The sequence below is a fragment of the Poecilia mexicana genome, unplaced genomic scaffold (genome assembly GCF_051168715.1).
Source record: "Poecilia mexicana isolate PSO_F unplaced genomic scaffold, ASM5116871v1 scaffold_16, whole genome shotgun sequence".
Classification (NCBI taxonomy): domain Eukaryota; kingdom Metazoa; phylum Chordata; class Actinopteri; order Cyprinodontiformes; family Poeciliidae; genus Poecilia; species Poecilia mexicana.
The window spans coordinates 3,322,579-3,349,127 of NW_028263385.1; the positions used below are offsets into that span (position 1 = coordinate 3,322,579).

General features: G+C 48.9%; 2 protein-coding genes across 5 annotated transcripts; both read left to right on the forward strand.

Moving 5' to 3' along the window:
* Positions 1–3,035: 3,035 nt before the first annotated feature.
* On the forward strand, positions 3,036–10,633 carry pi4kb (phosphatidylinositol 4-kinase, catalytic, beta). 4 transcript variants are annotated; one of them, XM_088013543.1, is made up of 13 exons: positions 3,036–3,189; positions 3,938–4,598; positions 6,442–6,792; positions 7,208–7,252; positions 7,565–7,858; positions 7,929–8,156; positions 8,476–8,585; positions 8,653–8,757; positions 8,832–8,955; positions 9,308–9,573; positions 9,639–9,771; positions 9,983–10,103; positions 10,178–10,633. In XM_088013543.1, the coding sequence occupies exons 2-13, from the start codon at positions 3,966–3,968 to the stop codon at positions 10,357–10,359; spliced, it is 2,592 nt and encodes an 863-aa protein (XP_087869669.1). In that variant the 5' UTR covers positions 3,036–3,189; positions 3,938–3,965; the 3' UTR covers positions 10,360–10,633. The 4 variants fall into 4 exon arrangements, with proteins under 4 accessions (XP_087869669.1, XP_014833890.1, XP_087869670.1 ...); XM_014978404.2 differs by having other exon boundaries at positions 7,631–7,858; XM_088013544.1 differs by lacking the exon at positions 7,208–7,252.
* A 134-nt stretch (positions 10,634–10,767) lies between these two features.
* On the forward strand, positions 10,768–22,428 carry myo1eb (myosin IEb). The gene is made up of 27 exons (XM_014978399.2): positions 10,768–11,637; positions 12,770–12,907; positions 13,284–13,373; positions 13,457–13,551; positions 13,623–13,710; positions 14,130–14,219; positions 14,291–14,422; positions 14,490–14,624; positions 14,696–14,828; positions 14,943–15,139; positions 15,210–15,290; positions 15,823–15,909; positions 15,985–16,071; positions 16,152–16,319; positions 16,402–16,487; positions 16,770–16,851; positions 16,927–17,132; positions 17,206–17,350; positions 17,462–17,576; positions 17,647–17,816; positions 18,102–18,247; positions 18,328–18,474; positions 18,559–18,713; positions 18,792–18,866; positions 18,963–19,152; positions 19,247–19,410; positions 21,776–22,428. The coding sequence occupies exons 1-27, from the start codon at positions 11,635–11,637 to the stop codon at positions 21,850–21,852; spliced, it is 3,282 nt and encodes a 1,093-aa protein (XP_014833885.1). The 5' UTR covers positions 10,768–11,634; the 3' UTR covers positions 21,853–22,428.
* Positions 22,429–26,549: the final 4,121 nt, after the last annotated feature.

Sequence of the window (26,549 nt, forward strand, 5' to 3'; positions counted from 1 at the left end):
CTCTAGTTTGAAATAGCAGGCAGCTACAAACTTAGCCACTACTTAGCTGTAGTGGCTAAGTTTTGGCTACAGTCCGCTGTCGCCTTGATATCAGCAGGAAAATTAAAAAACTAAGCACAGGATGGTACTGGCTAATTACTGGAAACAACGGCACACCACAAAACTCAGTTGTTGAACCAGCAGCTCGCAGATATTTTAAGTTTTGCGTCTTTTTCATGGTACAGATCTTGCAGCTTCGGCCAAGAACAATAGGAGCAAGCAGGACCCGGAACCAATCTATGTGGAATAAATTCAAACGGAAATACGTCACCACCTCTCGTAGCATATACCCCATTTTGTAGTTTTCGGTGTACTTCTAAATCTGCTCCTTAGTCGCATCTTTTCGGGGTTGATACTGCCTCTAGTGGCGTGGGGGTGGTACAACTAATATAAGTACATTACTAAATCAGAATACCGCAAAGTCTTTATTATTTATTATTAATTTTTCATTCTATTAAGAATGTAGAGCTAATTAAATGATCTTAAAGTGGTTCCAGTTTCACTCGATGGCCAACCTGCTGAAACTGTGGCAGATTTTAAATACCTTGGCTCGTTCCTGGACAGTCAGCTCAACTTTGCTGAAAACACTGACTATATCTTTAAGGTAACGGTTCTCAGACTCTACCTTTTAAGAAGACCCAGTGATCTTGGGGTGACCCAACTAGACTCTAGTTGGGTCTAGTTGGGTCCCAACTAGACCCAACTAGTCTAGTTGGGTCTAGTTGGTGAACTAGACTCACCAACTAGAGTCTAGTTGGTGACCCAACTAGACTCTAGTTGGTGACCCAACTAGAGTCTAGTTGGTGACCCAACTAGACTCTAGTTGGGTCACCCCAATGTCGGTGACCCAACTAGACTCTAGTTGGGTCACCCCAATGTCGGTGACCCAACTAGACTCTAGTTGGGTCACCCCAATGTCGGTGACCCAACTAGACTCTAGTTGGGTCACCCCAATGTCGGTGACCCAACTAGACTCTAGTTGGGTCACCCCAATGTCTTGAATTTGGGGGGGAAAAATCATATTTTATTTATCACTACAGAAGGGTTCAGTGAACGCGCATATGAAACTGGTGGGTTCGGTACCTAAAAAAGGTTAAGAACCACTGATCTAAACATTTAATTTCCTGTAATATTGTCAATTTATTTTCAAGCAGCATAGGGTTTATTAGTTACACTTATTAGTTTTTTTGTTTTGTTTTTAATTTTTCAGGTTTGCTTCGCAACACCTCATGATGTGTTTCTGAGCCATGATTGAGCCGCTGTGCCGATTACCTTTCCATTGGATCCAAGCACCTGGACCTGCTGACCAGTACGGCGTCCATCAGTCCACAGTCTGCCAGATCATCACAACATGGACTAACTTTTTATTTACAGTACTCAGTTAGATTAGGATCTGGAAACCGGAGCACCAGATATGCAGAAATCTACCTGCAGACTTTGTTGGCTACCCTGACTGACATCCTGGACGGGGCTGCCGCTCTTCCTCTCTCCTCTTCCTCTCCTCCAGAGTGACGAGTTTTCATCACTAGTAAAGACAAACAAGTCTGATGTCTGATTAGCTGCTAGGAGGTATTCACTGTTCATTTTGTTATCCTGTTTGTACCAACAATAAAATGTTATCTCATTTGTAATAATCTACATTTCACAAACCTTTTTTCCCCATTTCTCAGTGTTTACATTATATCAAGTATTTGAATGTAGATCAGAAATTCAAGTGGGATATTAAAATGCAACACTTCTATGTAATACCAGCAAAGTAATGTGGATTTCAAGTAACATGCAGTTAGTCACATAATTCAATATACTGAATAAGGCTGGATGATATGACTTACAAGATTTTTTTTCATACCAGATTTGATTTTGATCGATTCCTCTCGTCCTCAATTTCTATTATAAAAGTATGGAAAATACTTTCAAAAAGTGCCTTTATTTTAATCAGCTCTTCTGTAAATAGTATAAGGGAGTGTTATGGCCAGGCTACAAGAATTTTTAATTACAAGAATGGATTCATCGTTACAGCAGAATAAAGACGCAATTTTACAACAAAGTCTTAATCATCAGTGCGAGCACTCAACAGTACACCCCCAGGCTGAGAATCAGTCACTGAACCATGGTGGTGGACCAGGGCGTCCTCAGCCCAGCACATCAGGCCTGCTTCTGGCTGGGAACAGATCCAGCCTGGATGAACTTGCAGGCGACGTGTTACTGGTTACACAGCAGAACGCTGGGTCCAAACCGACGGGCACACGTTAGGCAGGCCCCTTTTAAATTGCTTCAGGAATTTAATATGTCTAGTATTACAAATAAAATCTATTGCTTTAAAAGAAATTATGAAAGTATTGAATTATAAAACATAAATCTAAAAAACAATGTAGTCGAATATCTTAGAACAAAAAGCTTTTTTTAAATAATCAGATTAAAAGGTTCAAAACAAAATGCTCAAAAACATGTAATACAAGAGAAAAAAAATAAGCTCCTTAAATTTAATTGAATTGAGCCCCGATTATATGGTGGCAGGAAACTGACTGGATTAGAACCAAGAACAAACACAGCCGAAGTCCAAATATTTGATGAAGTCCTGTTGATCCAGACAGTTTTAACTGATCACACAAAATAAAATGAGACTGAATTGGGGGTTTGAAAAGATTAATTAGTTTATAAATAAAAGTCAATATCTGTGTGTATATCTGAGATACTCAACCAGTGACAAAAAGCCATTAGCTGAAATGTTCGTAGAATAAAATCAGTTTAATTTGATGTGTTCTTTATTCATTTGTGTACTTTAGTATTTTATGTCCGCTCAGTCTGTAATTTGAACTACTTTAACAAGTATGATTTAAATTTTCCCTTACTAAACAGTCTGGATATTTTTTACTTTTGTGTGAATCTGTATTCTAGTGGTACGTTTAGCCCGGCTCTGGGTCACCCAGATTTCCACAATAAAAACCTAAATAATAATCATAATAAAAAGTCTGACTCCGTCCAGCCGGTGGCAGTGCAGCACCGGAAACATTCGAACATCCGAGAGAAGCGGAACAGGAGCCGCTGCGCCTCCTACTGGCTGGCAGCGGAGATGAAGATCAAACGGAATAAATGGAGTCAACAAACTGCACGTGAGGCGTTATTTCGGCGCAACTGAGTTGTCAACAGGTAATAGCGATACACCTGTACCCTCCTGACACGTCACATCATCTGCACAACTCACCTGGGAGCGCGCTGGAACTTAAGCTGGGAGTTAGCAACAGTTGGATCAGGCTAGCATTATCTGCTAGCACTGAGCTAGTTAGCTCTGAGCTAACAGCTGCGTTCAAACATATTGGAGAACCGTTAGCTGGTTGGGTTAGCACCCCGTTCATTTTCAATGGTTAGTCGCTAACCCTGAGCTAGCAGCAGTTCTACGTTAGGTATGAAGGTCCACAGAGCGGGTCACAGAGTTCGGTTCGGTCCGCTGCAGCTGCTCCAGGTTCTGCCTGCAGCTGGCAGAAACTGTCCGTCTGTTAGCAGATGAATCCAAACACCGGTTCTGTCAGGCTGGACCGTCGGCTCCGAACAATAACAAACCGGCCGGTTCGACTCAGGTTTGTTCCGACCGTTTTCAGACTCCAGTTACCCTGGGTTCCTCAGCTGTGTACAGAAGAACTCGGAGTGGTTCCTTCGGTCTGGCGAACGGGTACTGACCCGAACCCGGTCAGGCTTACCCAGAACCGGTTTTTAAAGTTCACACTATTTAAAAGGAAATAGTTCATGTTCATAGTTCAGCAGCTACATTCACAGTCCCAATATAAATCGGTTCTTGTTAATTTATATATAACATAATTAATGATTGGTTCTAGCTCCCTCAGGTGTGTTGGCTGTGGTGAGGGTCTCATTCCTGACCTTTGACCTGTCTGTGTTACAGTGGCGGTGGGTGGAGCCTCTTGGCAGCCATGATGACGGACCCTCAGGACGACCTTTCCCCTGCCCGCTCTGAGCAGAACAGCCCCTCCCTCTCCGTTTGCTCCTCCCCTTCCCAGTCCCTGCCCTCCACCCCCTCCTCATGCTGCCCCCCCCGCCCCGCCTCGCCACCTTTGGGCGTCATCAACGAGGGGGGCGGCGAGCTGAGCCTGGTCATAGACCCCGAGGTGGCGCAGCGGGCGTGTCACGAGGTCCTACAGAAGGTGAAGCTGCGTCAGGTGGACGCCTCTGCCGGTCCCGCCCCCGGCTCGCAGCACAATGGACCGTCCCCGGACCGCGGCGTCCCCGCCATCAAACCGCCGCAGATCCGTGAAGAGGACGACCCAGAGGGCCCGGCGCCCAGCTCGGTTAAGAGCGCCCGGCGGCACCAGAGACACAACCCGTCCAAGCAGTCGTGGCTGCTGCGGCTGTTTGAGTCGAAGCTGTTCGACGTCTCCATGGCGATCTCCTACCTGCACAGCTCCAAGGAGCCGGGCGTGCAGGCGTACATCGGGAACCGGCTGTTCAGCTTCCCGCACGATGACGTGGACTTCTACCTGCCGCAGCTGCTCAACATGTACATCCACATGGACGAGGACGTCGGCGACGCCATCAAGCCTTACCTGGTGGGTGTGGCCTGCAGTCAGCTGACCTGCTTGGGGCCAGGCTGCTTACTGTGGTGGTTGCCATGGCGAAGGTCAGAGTTCAGCCTTTGTCCATGAGGAAGTGATGGTTGTCATGGAAAACAGCTTGAGCTGCACAAACCGGACACAGGAAGTTTACCTTTTATGGATAAAATCAAAATTTTTGCTATGATTGCCATGGATACAGCTGGACAATATTTAGCAAATAAATCTTGGTTGTAATCTCAGTTTAGACAATTTTCCTGTTTGTTGGTTATATTCCACATTAAGGTGGTGCAAAGTTACTCTATCGGATCAAAATCTGTTCAGAACATGAAAGCACACCCAGCAGTGGATAGGTTCTGAGGCCTAGAATGGACCCAGCCCAGTTCTGATGAGCGTTGACAAATTGCTGCCCAACTAGCAGGATGACCAGCAGTATGCTAATGGGCTAGCTGCAGTACAAGCAGCATGCTAATGGGCTAGCTGCAGTACCTGCAGCATGCTAATGGGCTAGCTGCAGTACCAGCAGCATGCTAATGGGCTAGCTGCAGTACCAGCAGCATGCTAATGGGTTAGCTGCAGTACCAGCAGCATGCTAATGGGCTAGCTGCAGGACCAGCAGTATGCTAATGGGCTAGCTACAGGACCAACAGTATGCTAATGGGCTAGCTGCAAGACCAACAGTATGGTAATGGGCTACCTGCAGGACCAACAGTATGCTAATGGGCTAGCTGCAGGACCAACAGTATGCTAATGGGCTAGCTGCAGGACCAACAGTATGCTAATGGGCTAGCTGCAGGACCAGCAGTATGCTAATGCTAATGGGCTGGCTGCAGTACCAGCAGCATGCTAATGGGCTAGCTGCAGTACCAGCAGCATCCTAATGGGCTAGCTGCAGTACCAGCAGCATCCTAATGGGCTAGCTGCAGTACCAGCAGCATCCTAATGGGCTAGCTGCAGTACCAGCAGCATCCTAATGGGCTAGCTGCAGTACCAGCAGCATGCTAATGGCTAGCTGCAGTACCAGCAGCATGCTAATGGGCTACCTGTTACAGGATGAAAGATCAGCAGGAAAAATAGATCCTGCAAGGTTCTGACAGGAACACACCAGTTCTTTACCAGTTTAAACACAGCAGCAGATTCTGAGATGATGTTTAAATGAATCCGTTTGCTGATCTACTCTCGTCAGATTATAATTACAGATATTTTCTGGTAATTTAAATAATTGGTGATATTTGGTATTCTGATGTTATTCTCACAATTAAAACAGAAAATCTCAAACTGGCCCTGATTCTCCATCGTACTCGCTTTACTGGCGCCATTTTTCTTTTTACAAACTCTCTTCTGTCAGTTCTGTTTATTGCAGAGTGTGTGTGTGTGTGTGTGTGTGTGTGTGTGTGTGTGTGTGTGAGCGTGTCATACCTTGTGGGGACCATTTTCCTGGTCCCCCTACATTGTGGGGACCCGCTGCTCTTTGTGGTCCCCACAAGGGGAAATGTTGGTTTTGGGTCGGGGGTCAGATTTAGGACTAAGGTGAGAATTTAGTTTTGGTTAGAGAAAGGGTTAGGGCTGGCTGTAAAAATGAATGAAAGTCAATGGAAAGTCCCCACAAAGACAGCCACACAAATGTGCGTGTGTGTGTGCGGTTCCTCTAGTACAGAAGTCTTCAGGTGAGTGAGGTGCTCAGCAGCAGCAGGCGCCTCACCTGGCCAGGTGATGCAGTGAGATGCTGCGGCTCTCACTGCATCACCTGGGTTAGTACTGTGGCCTGTGTGTGGACTCCCTGCGGCCATGTTAGTGATCTGTTCCTGTGGGTTAATGTGCCCTGTGTGTGACCTTGCAGGTGCACCGCTGCAGACAGAGCATCTCCTTCAGCCTGCAGTGCGCCTGGCTGCTGGGCGCCTACTCCTCCGATATGCACATCTCCACGCAGCGCCACTCCCGGGGCTCTAAGCTCAGGAAGCTCATCCTGTCCGACGAGCTGAAGCCGTCGGGCCCGCGGGCGCGCAGGGAGCTGACGCTGACGCCGTTCTGCCTAGCAGCGGCCCCTGGGGGCCCAGCGGCGGACCACGGCCTGTCTCCGTCCAAACGGACCCATCAGCGCTCCAAATCAGACGCCACGGTCAGCATTAGCCTGAGCAGCAACCTGAAGAGAACGGCCAGCAACCCCAAGGTGGAGAGCAGCCAGGACGAGGTGAGGTCACTGTGGGGTCATTGTAGGGTCAATCCATCTCAGGGAGCTTCGAGAAAATGTTCTCATGGGTCCTAGAGAGTCTGGGTCACTGGGATTAGAACCAGTGTGTGTTCTTATGATGAACAACAGACAGGAAGTAGATTTCCTTCCAGACAGGAAGTGGTTTTTCCTCCTTTGTTCAGAGATTTGGAGTCAGTCAGAAAGGAAAACCTGTAAGAGTGGAACCGGTATCTGGGTCTGAACACTGTGGCTCCTTCCTCACAACCTCGGATGTTGATCTGGTCGTTTGGGACGCTGTAAAAGCAGCTCAGGTTTCCCAGCAGGGCCATGAAGGCATCGTGAGGTGTTCAATGAATCCAGAACCTGCAGGAACTTTCTGAATGAAACCAACCAGAAGTTCTGCTCTGACCCCCAGGACAGCGGCTCCAGCTCCGACAGTCTGGAGTTGGATTCTGGTCCCGTAAGTTCAGCCCAAAACTCTTCCAGCCTGCGGGCAATTCTGGGAAAGGCACTCTGCCAGGGAGTCTCTGGTTTCTGGTTCTGGTTCTGGTTCGGTCCATGCATCGCCCTGACCTGTGGACTCGGACTGTGTGATTGTGTCTCTATGTTCTGTTGATGCTTCTGGGTTAACCAATCAGAATCTGACCTGTCCTCATGTCTCCTTCTGCTGGTCCCTCAGCCAATTGGTGGGTTGGTTCTGTGCGTCAGGTTTTCCTCAGTGGAACTATGAATAGTTGTGGTTCTGATCCAGATGTTTAAACCTGACCCACAGACAGACTGTGCTGGCTCACCTGAGCCCAGGCTCTGGCCCTGTGTCACCTGTCCTGTGTGCCTGCAGCCGGTGCGCCTGGCTCCGCAGCGGGAGTTCATGAAGTCCCTGATGGGCATCGGGAAGCGTCTGGCCACGCTGCCCACCAAGGAGCAGAAGACGCAGCGGCTGATCTCAGAGCTGTCGCTGCTCAACCACAAGCTGCCGGCGCGCGTCTGGCTGCCCACCGCCGCCTTCGACCACCACGTGGTCCGCGTGCCGCACACCCAGGCCGTGGTGCTCAACTCCAAGGACAAGGTGAGGCCCCGCAGCCCCCAGGGCTACATGGGGACGCAGAGGTCCTGACTTCATCCTGCTGGCCCCCCAGGCTCCCTACCTGATCTACGTGGAGGTTCTGGAGTGTGAGAACTTTGAGACGTCCAGCGTTCCGATGCGGATCCCAGAGAACCGGATCAGGAGCACGCGGTCGGTGGAGAACCTGCCGGACTGTGGCATGATGGCGGAGCAGCGAGCCGGGAGCTTCTCTGTCGTCCCGAACTACGACAACGACGACGAAGCCTGGTCTGTGGACGACATCGGAGAGCTGCAGGTGGAGGTGAGGCCACGCCCACAGGAAGTGATGTGACATTGGAAATGTTTGATCCAGTCAGAATGAGGACCAATCAGGAGGGTGAGGTCGCTCTCAGGAGCTAATACACATTATCAGCTGCTAATATCCATTAGCAAGAGGTAGTGTGATAGCAGGAGCTACCGTCCTTTATCTAAAGCTAACTCCACTAGCTGGAGCTAATGTACCTTAGCTAGAGCTAACATCATTTCAAGGCGTTGTTCCAGATGGAGCTAGCGCTGTAGCATCTGGCTACTATTATTAAGCTACTAATATTTAACCTCTGCTGCTCTGACCGAACCCCCAGCTCCCAGAAGGCCACACCAACAGCTGCGATAACATCAGCCAGTTTTCGGTGGACAGCATCACCAGCCTGGACAGCAAGGAGCCCGTCTTCATCGCCGCCGGGGACATCAGGTCAGGACACGTTCTGACACTCTCTGGCCGTCCAGACGACCTCTGACCCTGTCCCCTCTGATTCCAGGCGGCGCCTATCGGAGCAGCTGGCGCAGGCCCCCACCACCTTCAGGCGGGACCCGGAGGACCCGTCTGCCGTGGCCCTCAAGGAGCCCTGGGAGGAGAAAGTCCGGTAGGCTAATCCCCGTGTCCGGACCGCCGGGCCGTCCCGCCTGGTGCTGAGCCGTCTCTGTCTCCGTCCCCCAGGAGGATCAGGGAGGGCTCGCCCTACGGACACTTCCCCACCTGGAGGCTGCTGTCCGTCATCGTCAAGTGTGGAGACGACCTGCGACAGGAGCTGCTGGCCTTCCAGGTGCTGCAGCAGCTCAAGGTAACGCCATGATGTCACCGACTGGCCGTCCTCCCTGCAGGCATGTTAGCCAGCATTTTATTTAGCATGTTAGCCAATATCTTAACCAGTATGCTGTCCAGCATGTTAAGATGGGAATTTCAAAGGCGATTTGCTCTTTAAATGCTTGCTAATTGATGGCTGGTCTTGACCTTTGACCTGTTGCTGCCAGAGCCAGCGCCATTCTAAAGGAACAGTGAGGGCAGATGTGAATTTAACTAGACCTTCACATCAGCCTTGATCTGGAAGCTGATTAGGTGAAGCTGGGAGTTTGTTCCCCACCAGCGGCGCTCACACCGGTTTCCTTCCCATCATGCATCTCTCTGTCCCCCAGTCGATCTGGGAGCAGGAGCGTGTGCCACTGTGGATCCGGCCCTACAAGATCGTGGTTCTGTCGGCGGACAGTGGGATGATCGAGCCGGTGGTCAACGCCGTGTCCATCCACCAGGTGAAGAAGCAGAGCCAGCTGTCGCTGCTGGACTACTTCCTGCAGGAGCACGGCACCCCCACCACCGAGAACTTCCTGTCCGCTCAGAGGAACTTTGTTCGCAGCTGCGCTGGCTACAGCCTCATCTGCTACCTGCTGCAGGTCAAGGACAGGTGAGGCCCCGCCCCCAAACGCTCCACGCGCTCACCCCGCCCTGCTGACGCTGCTTCCCCCCCAGGCACAACGGGAACATCCTGCTGGACGCTGACGGACACATCATCCACATCGACTTCGGCTTCATCCTGTCCAGCTCGCCCAGGAACCTCGGCTTCGAGACGTCCGCCTTCAAACTCACCGCAGAGTTCGTGGAGGTGGGTTGGTTCTGGTTCTGGTTCTGGTTCTGGGTGCAGTTCAGGTTAAGACCTGTTTCCTGTTTATAAGGTTTCCACTTTCATTCAGGAAGGCGAGATGAAGTTTGTTAAAGCTGAGGGTTAAATTCACCCCGTGTCTTACCTGAAAGGAGGAGATCATGTTAGCTCCTTTGGCAGGGTGTTTTGTTGAACCCTGTGCGTTGTCTGCCAGGTGATGGGCGGTCCAGATGGAGACATGTTTAACTACTACAGGATGCTGATGCTTCAGGGTCTGATTGCAGCCAGGAAGCACATGGACCGGGTTCTGCAGATAGTGGAGATCATGCAGCAAGGTGAGTGAGAGTCCTGCCCACAGCGCCCCCCTCTGGCCGCTGACTGACCGCCCGTGTCCCCCTGTACCCCCCAGGCTCCCAGCTGCCCTGCTTCCACGGCTCCAGCACCATGCGGGGCCTGAAGGAGCGTTTCCACATGAGCCTGACGGAGGAGCAGCTGCAGCTGCTGGTGGACCAGCTGGTGGACGGCTCCATGCGCTCGCTCACCACCAAGCTGTACGACGGCTTCCAGTACCTCACCAACGGCATCATGTGACCCCGTGTGACCCCGGCATCATGTGACCCCGGCCACCCTTCTTTGTCTTCTGTTTTTTCAGATTTTTGTTCGTGTTTCCTTTAAAAGTTTTCTTTCCTCCTCATCATCTGTGTGTCTTCCTCTTCCTCCTTGTTTCCATATTTGGGCAGAGGCTCCTCATTGGCTGTTCAGCAGGACTTTTAGCCAATCACAGAGCAGCCCAGTTTTAGTTGAACTGTGAAATGTGAGCAGGTGGTTTCCAGGTATGAAGGTCAATAAAAGCAGACGGTGTCCACCTGCAGCGCTGCCGCGTCCTGATTCACCTGGACGCACCGGGACCAGGTGACCTCTGACCTCCAGAGTAAATGAACTTCCTGTCGTCTCGGCTGGATGGAGGAAATGATTCATTCATGAACTGGAATCATCTGAACTGCAGAAGAGAATCAAAGCACTGAATCAGTTCACTGATCCGGTTCATGACTGAGCAAACAGTTCTGGTGTCGATTTTGTTAGTAACCGGGTTAGCAGAATAAAGGTTTCCATAGCAACGCATCCTTAGTGAAGTGGCTCCACCTTTTCCTCATTGGAATAAGGTCATTTCCTCCTCAGCCTCACCTGTTCAGGTATGCTGGGTTCAGACTGACCCGCAGCATGATACCATCACAACCAAACCACCTGCAGCTGATGGACCCAAAAGGACCGGTTCTGGTTCCATGAGCCCCGATCCATCGGATCGCTGGGCTTCATTCTGGTTCTGGTTCTGATTATAAATTGCTTCCTGCTCTGCTCAAGCTGCAACCCGATTCTGATGTGACCCAGTTGTTGATGGGTCAAGCGGAACCAGCACCGTTCAGGTCCAGGCTCCTGGTTCTGGTTGTTCTGACTCCACGAAATGATTCTCCATCCAGAGCCGAACTCTGACGGTTCTGGTTCCTGTTGCTGCTCTTCCGGTTTGGACCACCGGGTGGCAGCAGAGCGTCACCACGCAGCGCTGAGACTCAATTACCCAGAGTTCCCCGGGGCTGGAAGGGGCGGAGCCTACCTGTCCACACCTGCAGAGAATCTGAAGACTGAAGGAAGAAACGGCGGACCGCGGGAGGAGGCGGCATGCTGAGAGGGAACTGAACTGAACCGAGCAGAACCGAACCGAACCGGAGGGTTCCGACCCGCAGCGAGCCGGTCCAAGTCCTGCCTGGTTCCACCTGAAACCACCTGGACCCTCCAAGATCCAGTCGGATCCCTCTGGACCCAGATTTCTCAATTCTGATCTGAAGCAGGAAGTGGAGAAGCAGAAACATGGTGAGTTCACGGACCAAAGGCAGATCCAGGAAAATAGAACCTCAAAGAGGTTCTGGTTCTGACTCCAGTTGGCTTGGATGAACTGATCCTTGATCAGAACCAAACAAATTTCCAGAAAAAAGATTATTCTGTTGGTTCTGGAAAACAACTGGATTCTGGAAAGAAATTTTTTTAATGAAGATTAAAATAAAGTTTAAATAATTCATATCAGAAACTGGGCTGAATAAAATATGTTTACAGTTTGAATTGTAAACTAGTTTTATATCCAAACTGACCAATCAGAGAGCAGCTGGCAGGCGGTGGGCGTCGGCTTATCGGCCAGGTTCATTTGGGAAGATTTGAGAAAAATGTCTGCTGCTGATTGTCCCTGTAAACATGATGGTTTACCTGGGCAGTAAACATGTAAACAATCAGGCCTCACATTTCCTGCTTAATCTCAGCTGATCCTGTGTTATTTCTCACACACACACACACACACACACGCAGCAGCTCTGCATGTCCTCGCAGGACGCTGGAATGCTGGAATGCAGCAGGGATGTGTCTGCAGCCTGCGGGGCCCTGGGGACGTCTGAGGCCCCGGGGCAGGCGGGGCTGGTGACATCACGCTTTACTTGCATATTAAGCAGTCAGAGAGTGATGGTTGTGGACAGGTGGCTCATCTCCATGGAAACGGGTCACAGCAACGCTGCAGAGGAATAGAAACTAAAACCGAACCTGTCCATGTGACTCTCAGCTAATCAGAGTCTAGATCCTCCGGAAGCACCAGGTTTCTTATTGGTGACATCATCAGTCAGCCTCAGGAGGCCGGCTGCGTGTGGATGCTGCTGAACCCGTTGCTTGGACCGCTCAGCACCAGAACCTTTAGCTGAGCTCCTTGATCTCTGGATGTTTCTGTCCTCCAGAGAACAAGGCAAACAAAGACAAACAAAAATGAAATCCTGAGAGTCTCAGCATCACCAGGGCACACGGTGGGTATCATGGTTCAGCTCGGCGCATTAGCTTTAGCTTCCCCTAAATACTGTGTTGGTGTTAGCAATGCTAAAGTTTATGATTAGAACCTCCTGGTTGGTAAAGCTAATGGCGCCCTCCTCTGCATTCCTGGTAAAGTTTTGCTGACCTTTGACCCATCCAGGGCAGCAAAGAGCGGTACCACTGGCAGGCCCAGAACGTGAAGGTGAGCGGAGTGGACGACATGGTTCTGCTGTCCAAGATCAGTGAGGACGCCATCACCGACAACTTGAAGAAGAGATACATGGACGACTACATCTTCGTATCCTCCGTCCACACACACACACACACACACACATTTGTGTTGCTATCTTTGTGGGGACTTCCCATTGACTTCCATTCATTTCTACTCATTTCTACAGCCTAAACCTGACTGACCTTTACCCTTTTCCTAACCCTAACCACCCAAAACTCAATTCATACCTTAGCCCTAACTCTGACCCCTGACCCTAAAACAGGGTTTCCCCTCGTGGGGATCAGGCTCCGGTCCCCACGAGGAGCAATTGGTCCCCACAACGTAGTATATGTCAGGAACATCGTCCCCACAAGGTATTACAAACAAACGCACACACACACACACACATACACACACACACTCTAACAGGTTCTGGTTCAGGTCCTTGACCCAGCTGTGTCAGACTTACATCGGGCCGGTTCTGATCTCAGTGAACCCGTTCAAACAGCTGCCATACTTCACAGAGAGAGAAGTGGAGATGTACCAGGGAGCGGTGAGACAGAGAGAGACATGGAGACACGGAGACACGGAGACATGGAGCCAGACTGGAAGCCTCTAACCCTCCTCTGTCCACAGGCGCAGTACGAGAATCCGCCCCACATCTACGCCCTGGCCGACTGCATGTACCGGAACATGATGATCGACAGCGAGAACCAGTGTGTCATCATCAGGTGGGCAGAGCCTCTCAAACGGCTCCAACCAGAGAGACGGCTGAATGTGAAACTACTTCCTGTCTCCTCAGCGGCGAGAGTGGAGCTGGGAAAACCGTCGCTGCCAAGTACATCATGAGCTATGTCTCCAAAGTGTCCGGAGGAGGAGAGAAAGTACAGGTGTGTCCTGCTGTTGCCATGGTTACAGTCACTAGAGGCAGGTATGGAGTCCAGACCGAAACCAAATGTTTAGAAGTTTACTTTGGTGCAGCACAGAAAGGAAACATGCCTCATAACTCAGCCAAAGCTCCTCAGGTAGTTTATTCTGATTGTTATTAATTTACTGACTCAGATGATGCAGCAGCGCCGACGGCTGATTGCTGCATTCCTTTGGCTCGGCTTGCTCTGTGTCTGCAAGTGACGATGGAACCAATTTAGGTTTTTATAATTTTCACAAAATCTCTTGAGTCTGGAATCGATCTGGACGGTCAGTCAGATTCCTGGAGGAAACGGGTGCAGACAGGTGCGGTCTGGGTCTCTGTTGCTGCTGTTTAGGCAGGCCGTTACCATGGTAACCATGTTTGCTTGTCACTGCACAGCGGGTCAAAGACATCATCCTGCAGTCCAACCCCCTGCTGGAGGCTTTTGGTAACGCAAAGACAGTCCGCAACAACAACTCCAGCAGATTTGTGAGTACTATACTACTACACGGCAGTACTACACTTTAGCAGTACCACCAGCAGGCCTTTTGTCTGTCCAGGGAAAGTACTTTGAGATCCAGTTCAGCCGGGGCGGAGCACCAGACGGAGGGAAAATCTCCAACTTCCTGCTAGAGAAAAGCCGAGTCGTCTCCCAGAACCCCGGAGAGAGGAACTTCCACATCTACTACCAGGTACTTAATGGTACTTCAGTGTACTGGGACGCGGGGGCGTTTATCTGTTTCCCTGTGATGATGTCAGCTTCTGGGCGGAGCCAGCGGGGAGCAGAGGGAGAACCTGGGGGTCACGACCCCGGACTACTACTTCTACCTGAACCAGTCAGGAACGTACACGGTGGAGGACATGGATGACAGGAAGGACTTCTTGGATACCATGGTAACCACATGGCCCCCTTGGTCCCCAAGTCTGTCTCCCCGTCTCCAGGGTAACCATCCCTCTGTCCCCAGGCCGCCATGTCCGTCGTGGGTCTGTCTCTGGACGATCAGGACTCGGTTCTGCAGCTGGTCGCAGGAATCCTTCACCTGGGGAACATCAGCTTCCGGGAGGAGAATAACTACGCCGTGGTGGAGAGCCAGGACTGTAGGTGGCACAACACAACCAAAAGGAACCAAGTAGAACCCATCAGAACCCAGATTCTCCTGTCCTCAGTTTGCTCTCATATTGCCGTTTCTCTTCCTCCTCTGTCCCCTCCAGTCCTGGCGTTCCCATCCTTCCTGCTGGGAATCCCTCAGGACGGACTCTGCAACAAGCTCACCAGCCGGGTCATGGACAGCAAGTGGGGCGGCAAGACTGAGTCCATCTCCGTCACCCTGAACACGGAGCAGGCCTGCTTCTCCAGGGACGCCCTGTCCAAAGCGCTCTACACCCGCCTCTTTGACTACCTGGTGGACGTGAGTCCCAGCATCTGTCCCCGTCTCTGGTTGTCCCTGTCCGTCTCAGCTGGTGTCTCCTGTGTCTCAGTGCGTGAACAAGGCCATGCAGAAGGAGACAGAGGAGCTCAATGTTGGAGTCCTGGATATCTACGGCTTTGAGATCTTCCAGGTAAACCCATGGGACAAATGTTCCGGATTCGTCAGGTGAGCAGGTGTTCTGGAAGAACAATTAACCCCACCCCCCTCCAAGTCGCAGAGCATCCCATGCTAATCCCATCGGCCATTTTTGTAGTTCTAACAGCAGAGATACCATTAGCCAGCGGTACAGAAATGTTTTATTCCCAAATGTTCCAGCCACAGTATGAAAGAACTCGTTTCCCAACTAAAGCCTCAACACAGTTAGTGAGCTAGCTGATGCTAGTGCCAAGAATGTTACTGAAAGTGTTAGGATCATGTGTTCCCCAAAAAGAAGGAGTGACGCTGAGCTGTTGATCAATATTCTGAATAACAGCGAGGCCGTCGCATCGTTAGCAGCTTAGCGCTGTGCTGTCCGTCTTTTCCGTAGAGAAGGAACCGACCATCGGTCAGACTTTCTTGGTGCTACCAGAGGCTGTTGCAGCGCTCATCCTTTAACAGAACTTTCCCCTCTAATGTGAAAAATCAGCAGCTCAATCAGGTGCTGCTTCTTCTTCTGCTTTCAGAAAAACGGTTTTGAGCAATTCTGTATCAACTTTGTGAACGAGAAGCTGCAGCAGATCTTCATCGAGCTGACGCTGAAGGCCGAGCAGGTGAGCTAGAGAGCCGGGCACAACCGGGCACAGCCGGGCCCGATTCAGGTTCTGATCCCGGTTCTGGTTCTGCAGGAGGAGTACGTCCAGGAGGGGATCCGTTGGACCCCCATCGAGTATTTCAACAACAAGGTGGTCTGTGACCTCATCGAGTCCAAACTGGTGAGTGGACTGACCCACGGGCCAGCTGGGGGCGGAGCTTCCCACGCATCACTCCCTCTGTCCGTCTGGTCATTTCCCAGAATCCTCCTGGGGTGATGAGCGTCCTGGACGATGTCTGCGCCACAATGCACGCCAAGGGAGAGGGGGCGGACCAGACGCTGCTGCAGAAGCTGCAGGGACAGATCGGGACGCACGAGCATTTCAGCAGCTGGAACCGCGGCTTCATCATCCACCACTACGCTGGCAAGGTCTGACCTGACCTGACCTCACCTGACCTCACCTGACCTCACCTGACCTCACCTGTTGCTTGCCTATCCCTCTCTCTCTCAGGTGTCGTATGACGTCGGCGGGTTCTGTGAGCGGAACCGGGATGTCCTCTTCAATGACATCATCGAGTTGATGCAGAGCAGCGAGTTGTGAGTGTTCGGCTCCGTCTTTCTGAGGACATTTCAGGTTTACACCACAGCGCCTCCAGATGGACAACTGCTGTAACTGCAGGTCCAAGTGCTTTGGTTACAGGTCTTAGTTCTGTCCTGCCTGGTATGAATAGATCTGACCCTCTGTCAGCTGTTGACCCTTTAATGTTTAAATCAACTTCCTGTTCTCTAACTTGGTCAGTGTCACTTTAACCTGTGGTGCAGGAAGCTGTGACCCTTCACAATAAGAGGTAGTTTAACCTGTGATGTGTTCATGGTCAGTCCGTTCATCAGAGCGCTGTTCCCGGAGAACCTGGAGGCGGAAAAACGAGGCCGGCCGACCACGGCCAGCAGCAAGATCAAGGTGAGTTGGGACCTGAGCAGGTTCTTATGATCAGACACCAGACTGGTCCTTGAGCTTTGACCTCCACTCCTCCAGAAACAAGCCAACAGTCTGGTCCAGACCCTGATGAAGTGCACGCCCCATTACATCCGGTGCATCAAACCCAATGAGACCAAGCGGCCACGAGACTGGGAGGACACCCGGGTGCGGCACCAGGTGGAGTACCTGGGCCTGCGGGAGAACATCCGGGTCCGCCGGGCAGGATATGCTTACCGCCGCGTCTTCAACAAGTTCTTGCACAGGTTCTGCATCAAGCCCCACACAATCAGAACCTGCTGCTGACTCGGACACTCTAACGGGTCTGGCGGTCTGCAGGTACGCCATCCTGACCAGAGAGACCTGGCCCGAGTGGCGGGGTGAGCAGCGCCAGGGCGTCCTGCACCTGCTGCGCTCCGTTAATATGGACCAGGACCAGTTCCAGCTGGGGACAGCCAAGGTCTTCATCAAAGCTCCAGAGTCGGTAAGAGACCCCTGGAGGTCCATGGAACGGTTCCTGGGGAGGTTCTGGTTCTGCAGCAGTACTTCCTCATCCAACACCAGCTAAAAGGTTCTGCTCTCTGTGTCTGTGCAGCTCTTCCTGCTGGAGGAAATGCGCGAGAGGAAATTCAATGGCTATGCCCGCGTCATTCAGAAAGCGTGGCGCAAACACATCGCCGTCCGCAAATATGTCAGGATGAGGGAGGAAGGTCAGAAGTTCTACCTCAGACAGAGGAGTCCTGGTCCAGTTTGAGTCCTCACAGATCCTTCTTTTTCCAGCCTCAGACATTCTGCTGAACAAGAAGGAACGCCGCAAGAATAGCATCAACAGGAACTTTGTGGGCGACTACATCGGAACCGACAACCACCCTGAGATCCGGCAGTTTGTGGGCCGCCGAGAGAGGATCGACTTTGCTGACGTGGTCGTCAAGTTCGACCGACGGTTCAAAGTACGAACAGCAAAAACTGAAGGTTCTTCATCTCCTAAGGGTTGTCATGTCCTGCGGGGCGTCATCTGCTAGGAATAATCTTCCCTCTGTTGAGTGATGGACTTCCAGGAGTTCGGAGATGACCTTTGACCTGATTACTGCTGTTGGGTCCGTTCTTGTGGTGTTAAGTCACACCTCTCCTGAAGCTCTCAGGACTTGTGTGGTCCAGATGTGCTGGTTCTGTCCCAGTTCTGCTCTTGGAAACCAGATATTCTCCGACCCATTTTTGTCGCTGCTGTTTTGCAGACGACGAAGCGTGACCTCATCCTGACCCCAAAGTTCCTGTATCTGGTTGGCCGAGAGAAAGTGAAGCAAGGTCCAGATAAGGGTCAGATCCATGAGGTCCTTAAGAGGAAGATCCAGCTCAACCGGATCCAATCAGTTTCTCTCAGGTAAGTGACCAGAACCAGAGGGGGATCCACCCGAGCCCAGCGCCGTTCTGACGGCTCTGGCCCGCCTGTCTGTCCGGCAGCACTCTGCAGGACGACTTCTTCATTGTCCATGAAGAAGAGTACGACAGCGTCCTGCAGAGCGTCTTCAAGACCGAGTTCCTCAGTTTGCTGGTGAAGCGGTACCAGGAGAACACGGATCGCAAGCTGGCGCTGAAGTTCAACAACCTGTGAGTACCAGAACCCCACCTGAACCTGAGTAGAACCCAAACGGAACTTGATCAGAACCCGTCCTGAACCTCTCCTCCATCCAGCCTGGAGTTCAAGGTGAAGAAGGGCCGCCATCTGTTCAGCTCGTCCGGGTCCAGGCAGATCCAGTTCCAGGCAGGCCAGGGAGATGAGGTGGTTCTGAAGCCCAGTGGTAAGGTTCTGCACGTCTCCATCGGGCCGGGCCTCCCAAAGAACTCCAGTAAGTTCTGACCCAGTTCATCCCCCATGACAGAACCTTCATGTCTCCTCCTGATCACTTCCTGTGTCTGACCTGTAGGACCGACCCGGAAGGATAACCGCAAGAGCCGCTACATGGGTGGCCAGGCTCCACCCACATACCAGAACCACTCAGGTATCAGCTGGTCTCACTCTGGACCAGAACCTCTCTGAAATGGGTTCTGGAATGTCTCTGAAGGTTTTGGTTCATCACTTCTATATTCTGCTGCAGTGCCTCACAGCAGAGGGGGCGGGGCTTCCAGAGGAGGCCCCGCCCCCTCCAGAGGGCCCACCCTAAGGCAGCAGTCCAGCATGGACCAACCCACCCTGCCCCGCCTCCAGAACCAGCACCGGCCCAGCAACCAGCCGCCCCAGAACCAGGACATGGGCTTTATGAACGTCCCTGACCAGGGAGCGGCGGGGTGAGGTCCAGAACCCTCGGCGGTCAAAGGTCACCTCCAGGTAGCTGCTCTGGTGCCCCCAGTGGTGACATGTGTCGGTACTCCTGGCCTGCAGGTTCCACAGGCGCCTCTCCAAGGAGGTGAAGCCGGTTCCGGGAGCGGGTCGGCCTAAACCTAAACCTCGGTCCCCCCAGTGCAAAGCTCTGTACGCCTACGACGCCCAGGACACCGACGAGCTGAGCTTCAACGCCAACGACGTCATCGAGATCCTCACTGAAGGTACAGCTGCAACCGGGCTGGGTCCAGTGGAACCCCTGGTACCGGGTCCGGGCCGGGTTTACATGGTTACCTATGATCAGGTCCTGTTGTTTCTAGCCCTCATAAGGCCATGCTTGAATTATGGGTATGACTTCAACCGCGAACCATTTGTTTACATGCTAGCAACGCGCTAACGGCTAGCAGCTAACATCTTTCATCTGAGGCTTTGTAGTACGCCGGAACATCAGCTGCTAACTACAGGGAGGATGACTTGAAGAAGTGGCTCCTACGCGAGCATCATTGGCGTCATTTCTTCAGATGGCGAAGCGTCGAGTCATCAGAAAAGCCATGAAGCTCTTCAGTATCTTCATAGTAATGAGGTTGGCTGCATTTTATTCAGAGAGGTGGAACACAAGTTTGTTGAGCTTAAGGCAGAGCCTAGTCAAAGCCTTAGAATTCCACCTCACTGAGTCTGGGTTTGGGTTTCAGTGCAGGTGAAGTGAACAGCAGGAGACTAAAGCTAGCAGGAGGCTAAAGCTAAAGCTGAGGGTTTAATCTGGAGCCACCAACAGCTGCTTGGTTTCTCTTTTCAAGTGTTTTTGTTTCCTCGATGGAAACGGCTCCGCTCATCACAGGAACTCTCCACAATAACCGAAAACAGAGATTAACGTTGACAATGAATAAAAACCGCAGATTATCCAGAGCAGCTTCCACGGTAGTCGTTTCCATGGTAACCTCCCAGTGCCTGGCTGCGGCTCCCTAAGTGCGTGAAGGAAAGATACCGCAGGTCTTTCCTTCCGGCCGCCGTCAGACTGTACAACACCTGCTGCTCTCAGTAGTTCACTATTCTTTACTATAGGCGATAAACCTGGAATTTATTTTATATTTCAAACAATACTGTTTCAGTACTTTCTATATTCACCCGAATTTACTGTGTATGTATAGATTTTTATATTGGTTCTGCTCTGTCCTTTATACTGCTGGAACAATGTAAATTTCCCCACTGTGGGATTAATAAAGGAATATTTTATCTTAACTCGTAGCTATGAAATGTAATTAAGTTATTGCGGCCTCTAGCGCCCCCACAGTTCCTCAGGGTGTACTACAGCCAGTCGCTGTGGTTCTGTAGATTCTACATAAAGCTGTTCATGGACCCGATGGTACCGACTCTGTGGTTCTGATAGTTCTGGCGAGCTGCCAGGTAGCCACGCCCTTCTGCTGCACCTTTCTGCTGCTTCTCTGTCAGCGGTGAGGACCAGGTGGAATCAATCGGTCAGGGTGTCAAACTGATTTCCGTTTTGGGCCAAATCAAGAGCCTGAAGGCTCTTAAAGGGCCGGTTGTGCCAGAATGTATTGATAAAACCCGCCGTCCACAAACTGCTAACATATCAATGCTTAAATTTAAATCATATTATTGAACATCTTTTCAGACCCTCCAGGATTTAATGATACTTTTAATGTTTTTACACTAAAATCAAAGTGTTTGTGATATTAATTTGGAAATTTGAAAAATTTGCACTTATTTATGACGACTTTTTATTACTCGCCACATAGATCGGGGACTACAATCTGCCTCAACAAAGGCCGAGGCAGCTGTTTAGTACAAGTAAGAAAGTTTTTGACAATTTTTGAGAAAAATCTGCAGTGAATCCTAATTATGTAAAGTTTGGCGATTTGGTGATTTTATGTCAATTTCCACTGTAATTCTCAAGAAACTGGAGGGACTGATTGATATAATTCAGCAGTAAACAGATAAAACCTGCATTGACTTGATTGATAACATAATATTTCAGCACACTTGGAGTTTAGTCCCATAAAAAGCTGCGGGGGGCCGGATTTAGCCCCAGGCCCATCAGTTGAACCACAGCAGCTCATGTAAAATCAGACCTGAAAAGGTTAAAGGTCAAAGGTAAGCCCCCCGCTGATGTTTATTGTTGTAAAATAAAAAGCGAGATAAAAATGAAAAAAACAGAAACAAAAGTTGGACAGAATGTTTTGACTACAAAAATAAAGTTTTGATAAACATGCCAATTTATTTGTGTTGAATTTTATTAAGAAAATATTTGCTATGTATTTATAATATTTTTGGAACATAACTGGTTTAACGGGTGGAATCTGATTATTTCACAGTGTTAGTTTAAGTGTAATGGATCGCTCCTGTTTCTTCTCCACCCAAATGACCGTCGTCCATAAACACAGACGGTCGACTCAGATTAAGGTTCTTCAGTGAATCCAGTTGAAAACTCAGCACAGAGATTTTCCCTGTCAAGCGGGGAACTGCACAAGAAAACAAAACCTACAAACTTGACAGCTGTGCTTCTGATTTTGTTCTGCAATAAATATGAAACTGTGGTTCCGACCCATTCCTCTGGTTCCTGTCTCGTAGATCCGTCAGGTTGGTGGTTCGGCCGGCTGCGGGGCAAAGAGGGGATGTTCCCTGGGAACTACGTGGAGAAGATCTAGACCTGGAGCCGGGGTCAGAGGTCAGCCATCAGGAGACACGTGGAGTCAAACACACGATGTTTTGGTCTGTTTTGTCGGTCTGGGTCGGTTCTGAAGGGTTCCTGGTCTTGATGGAGCGGTTCTGTGAAAGAGTCGTTCTATCAATATTGACATCAGTATTAGTAGCTAGCGCCTCCTTCAGGCCACAAAGGGTTTTATCCTCATCACAGTTTTTCTGTCTGATTAAATCATGAATTTAACTGAACTAAGTTCTGGTTCCGGTCCGGCTGATCCAGCATCAATTTAGAAACATGTTTAACGATCAGATTTATAGTCTCCTCTGTTTCATCCTTCAGTTTCGGTCTGATTTCAGCCATTAATGCAGGCGGAGGTGGCACTACATTACCCAGAGTTCCTGTTGGAAAGAGCGCTGCCTTCAAGTGCTGCTGGAAATTAGACTTCTGATCAGTCCGTGATTTTTATACACTATTTCATATTAGCTCATATGTTGTAAATTAATCCTTTAAAACTCAGAACAGATTTTATAGTAGAATGGGTTTTTCTGCCCAACTAATTAAATGAAATCTGATAAAATTCTATCGACTTCTGTTTTCATTTGTTTCTCTGTGAAACTAAAGAAAAATATTTAACAGAATTTACTGGACGGATGTAGTCCCTGGTGCTGTCCGCAGGGGGCGCTGTGGTTCTGCAGCAGCTGGATTTGATGGTAGTCGGAGCGTTAAGACAAAATATAAGAGTAGACCCCTCATGGAGCGGGTCGGCCTGCTGCTGCGATACGTCACAGCGTCCGCCATATTGAATGTGGAATATGTGCCAGTAAGGTAATACAAGTAAATGGACCGAACTTCACAAAGTGCCGTTCTACAAAGTATTTTAAGTTAATTCCTGCCATTGACACATTTTCTCACACATTAATATTTTTGGCAATCAAAGAAATGACTAAAGAGAGTTTCTAACTTTTGATGTGATTAATTATTTGGGGCATTTCTGAATAAAGAGTACAATGTTTTTATTTGATAGAAATTATTCTGATCATTTTTATATTCACATTGATGAACAGACACTTTTATTAAAGAACATATTTACATAATTCCATAATTTAGTGTACATTTAACGTTTCAAGACAAGAAACAAATTATTTTTTGTATTTATTTTTTATACATTATTGAGAAATGACTTTTTATTTATAAATCAGTCATTGTCAAACATTAAACTACATATTTTTCTTACTTTTTTCCAGAGAACAAATATTTCAGTCAATAGCAGAGTATGTCAACTCTGCTGTTGACAGCAGAGTGAAAATAATTCTAACAGAGTAAATTATTTTTATTTCATTACATAAGCTGCATTAATACACTAATACTTCAGACTGAGATATTTAAAAACACACAAAAAGTGGAAGAATAAAACATTTATTTATTATACTGGGAGCACTGGTCACAGGCTTCAGTCTGCTGGTCACACTGGGAGAACTCAATGACTTCTGAGACGTCCTGGTTCACAGGCTGAAGCCAAGGATAAAAGAGAAATTATCCAAAAGTGAAAATACATATATGTTTCCTTGACATTCATAACAAGCCATTTTCAGCATGTTGGGCTCTGACTCGTAGCATCTTTATAGCTAAATACCGACATGGAGAAGCTGAGCTGGAAACAGACTGAAGAGCAGCAGCTCCAGCTCTGATCCTGACTGATCTTTCCTCACTAAATCCTCTGGTTTCTAATGAACTTCTCCTCTAACAGCGGTTTCTCATCAGCTCTCCCACATCCGTCTTTAGGTCATGAGCTTTGGGTCATGACCTAAAGAACGAGATCACGGATACAAGCGGCTGAAATGGGTTTCCTCCTCAGGGTGGCTGGACTCTCCCTTAGAGAGAGAAGCTCGGTCATCCAGGAGGGACTCAGAGTAGAGCCGCTGCTCCTCCACGTCGAGAGGAGCCAGTTGAGGCTCGGCCATCTGGTCAGGATGCCTCCTGGACGCCTCCCTGGTGAGGAGTTCAGGTCCCACCGGGAGGAGGGGAGACCCAGGACACGCTGAGGGACGATGACTCTCTGCTGGCCTGGGAACGGCTTGGGGTTCCTGGAGGAGCTGGAAGAGGCTGGAGAGGGAAGACTGGGCCTCCCTTCTTAGGCTGCTGACCCCACAACCCGACCCCGGATAAGATGGATGGATGGATGGATGGATGGATGGATGGATGGATGGATGGATCTCCCTCATTATAAAACACAGTATGAAAACTTTAGCTGCTAAGCTAACAATCAGCGGTTACTTTGGGCCGCTTAAGCTACATAGGAAATATTTTTCGGTTGTTTAGAAGCGAATTTCTGGCTGCAAAGTAATTCTGATCTTTCATCCTTACCTGTGAAAGGTAATGCCAATGAATCCAGTTTGTTTCATAAAACGGTTGAAACACACAGCACAGGACTTAAGGAGCTCCGATCCCTGCTTATTTATATTCTTTCACTCTGTCAAAGTAAGATACATCCTAAATCTTCAGTTTTTGTTTTGAAAGTTTCCTAAAGACACGATGTGAGGAAGAAGAGGGAGAAATCTATAAAGAGAGACGGATTCACTGCAGGATGGATCTCACTGGATTTTGGACTCAATCAGCTGCTGAATCTCTGGAGCTGGAAATCAGCCGATGATTAATATATATTAGACTATCCATGTTTATATGAAGACATAAACATGGATCCAATATATATTATTCAGTATTAATCATTATTTGTTTGTATATAAATATATATTGATATTACTAAAAAACTTATTAAATACATTATGAACGGCTGTGTGCTTTGTAATATGCTCTTCATTCATCGATATCAGAATATTCCATTCCTATTCTATTGTTATAGCCACTAAGCAGTGTTGTGTTCAAGACCACCTAACCTGAGACCGAGTCAAGACCAAGACCAGCGCCCCACGCTACATGATACTATAAAATGTGAAATATGATCAAAATTACTTCTCAAATTGATATGAAAGATCCGTATTCACATAAAAACACCTAGATATTAAATACTTAATAAAATTAATCAATATTAATTTTGCTTCCATCTCTGTGCTACAATCCTCGGTGGTCTTGTGCCATCCTTAAAAAGATAACGCCCTGGGTGTTTGTCCATGTTGCTCATGTCAGAAACCACCACTGTCTGCACCATTAAACATAGCAATTGAGGCAATGCCCTGATGGTAAATAACACTCAACTATGAACACTGACCAAGGAGCAACAAGCAAGAAGTAACCATGCACAAGGCGCACATCGTGACTGTTCTCACCCTCTCTCCTACTACATGAAGACAGGTAGTCTGACACCATGGCAGACATTACAGCTGCCACTTTGAACGAAAACAATCAAAGAGCAATGTGCATTCTCTGCATGCTCTTTCATTCTTGTGTTTTATTTATTTGTTAATTTAAAAAAAATATCAATGTACATAATTAAATAAAATAATGATAGCTGCTGCAGTGTACGCAGGGGATTACAATAACAAAGAAGAGTGTTCTGTCAGGTCAGCATATGCTGTCAGATCGTCTTACGCTTGGCACAAACTCACGGCTATATCTGTCAGACACGTCTTTACTATACAATTTTATTTAATTAGCAACATAGAATCATGACGTAGATCATTATACACTTTATTAACAGTTGTATGGCATCTTGACTTAGCGGTTAAGTAGGTTAATGAATTTTACACGGGTGTGTGTTGTAGCTGACTCCAGCTGCAGCCAGACCTGCTTTAAATACAATTTGAAAAAACAATGCATGTATATCTACATAGTTATCATGGAAAACAATTTTTTTTACTTATTTTCATCATAACTTGTTGTGTATGGTGAGCTGACAACTCCTCTGACTGTCGGACTTCTTAATGCGCATGCAGGCCTGGCCTCACTGCATGTATGCTATTCTGACAGCGTATGGTAATCTAATGGGCTCTTTGCACCTACGGTGTTGACGTCACATCTCCAGGAGCTAATGCGGCTCACTTGTTTCCGCTTTGAGTTACCATCACTGGTAGAAAAGACTAAGTTGTATTTCAGATGCAAAAAAACAATACTATTAACATTGTTGTCTTCCTAATGGGCTTTTAAGTTTTCATTAATTTCCAAGCGATCCTGAATTAAGAAGATGGCTGGTAAATATCTGTTGCTACCAGCTAACGCCGCACAGCAAAGTTTGCAGCCTTCACTTCACTCCGGATCAGCCTAAAACTACCGGGGATACGGATGGTAAATAAAGGAGCCTCCCTGAGTTATTTCCATGGAATCACTTCTATATTCAGCCTGAAAGAGTTTATGGGAACCAGAGAGCAGACCAGAGCCAGACAGCCGAGCAACTGATCCGCCTGTACATCCTGCTGTAAACACCGTCCTATCTGAGCTCTTCACAAGAAACATGCAAAGGTAATAAAACGAAATAACACGGAGACATGAAGCAACACGGTCATATTTTTCTAAAAGCAGCAACTTTGAACCTGAACAGCTGAACCAGATCTCTGACACCAGAGCTGCGCTACTGTCAAGCTATGAGGCTTGTTGAGCTCCGTCAGGCTTCGGAAGCTAAAAGCCCGAACCGGAACCGAACCCCGTTAGTCTGTGACACTAACGACAATAAACACACATGATATACTTGAAAATAAGGTAAAAACATTGTCCGTTAGAATGTTTAGATACTTAAATAGCACATTTTAC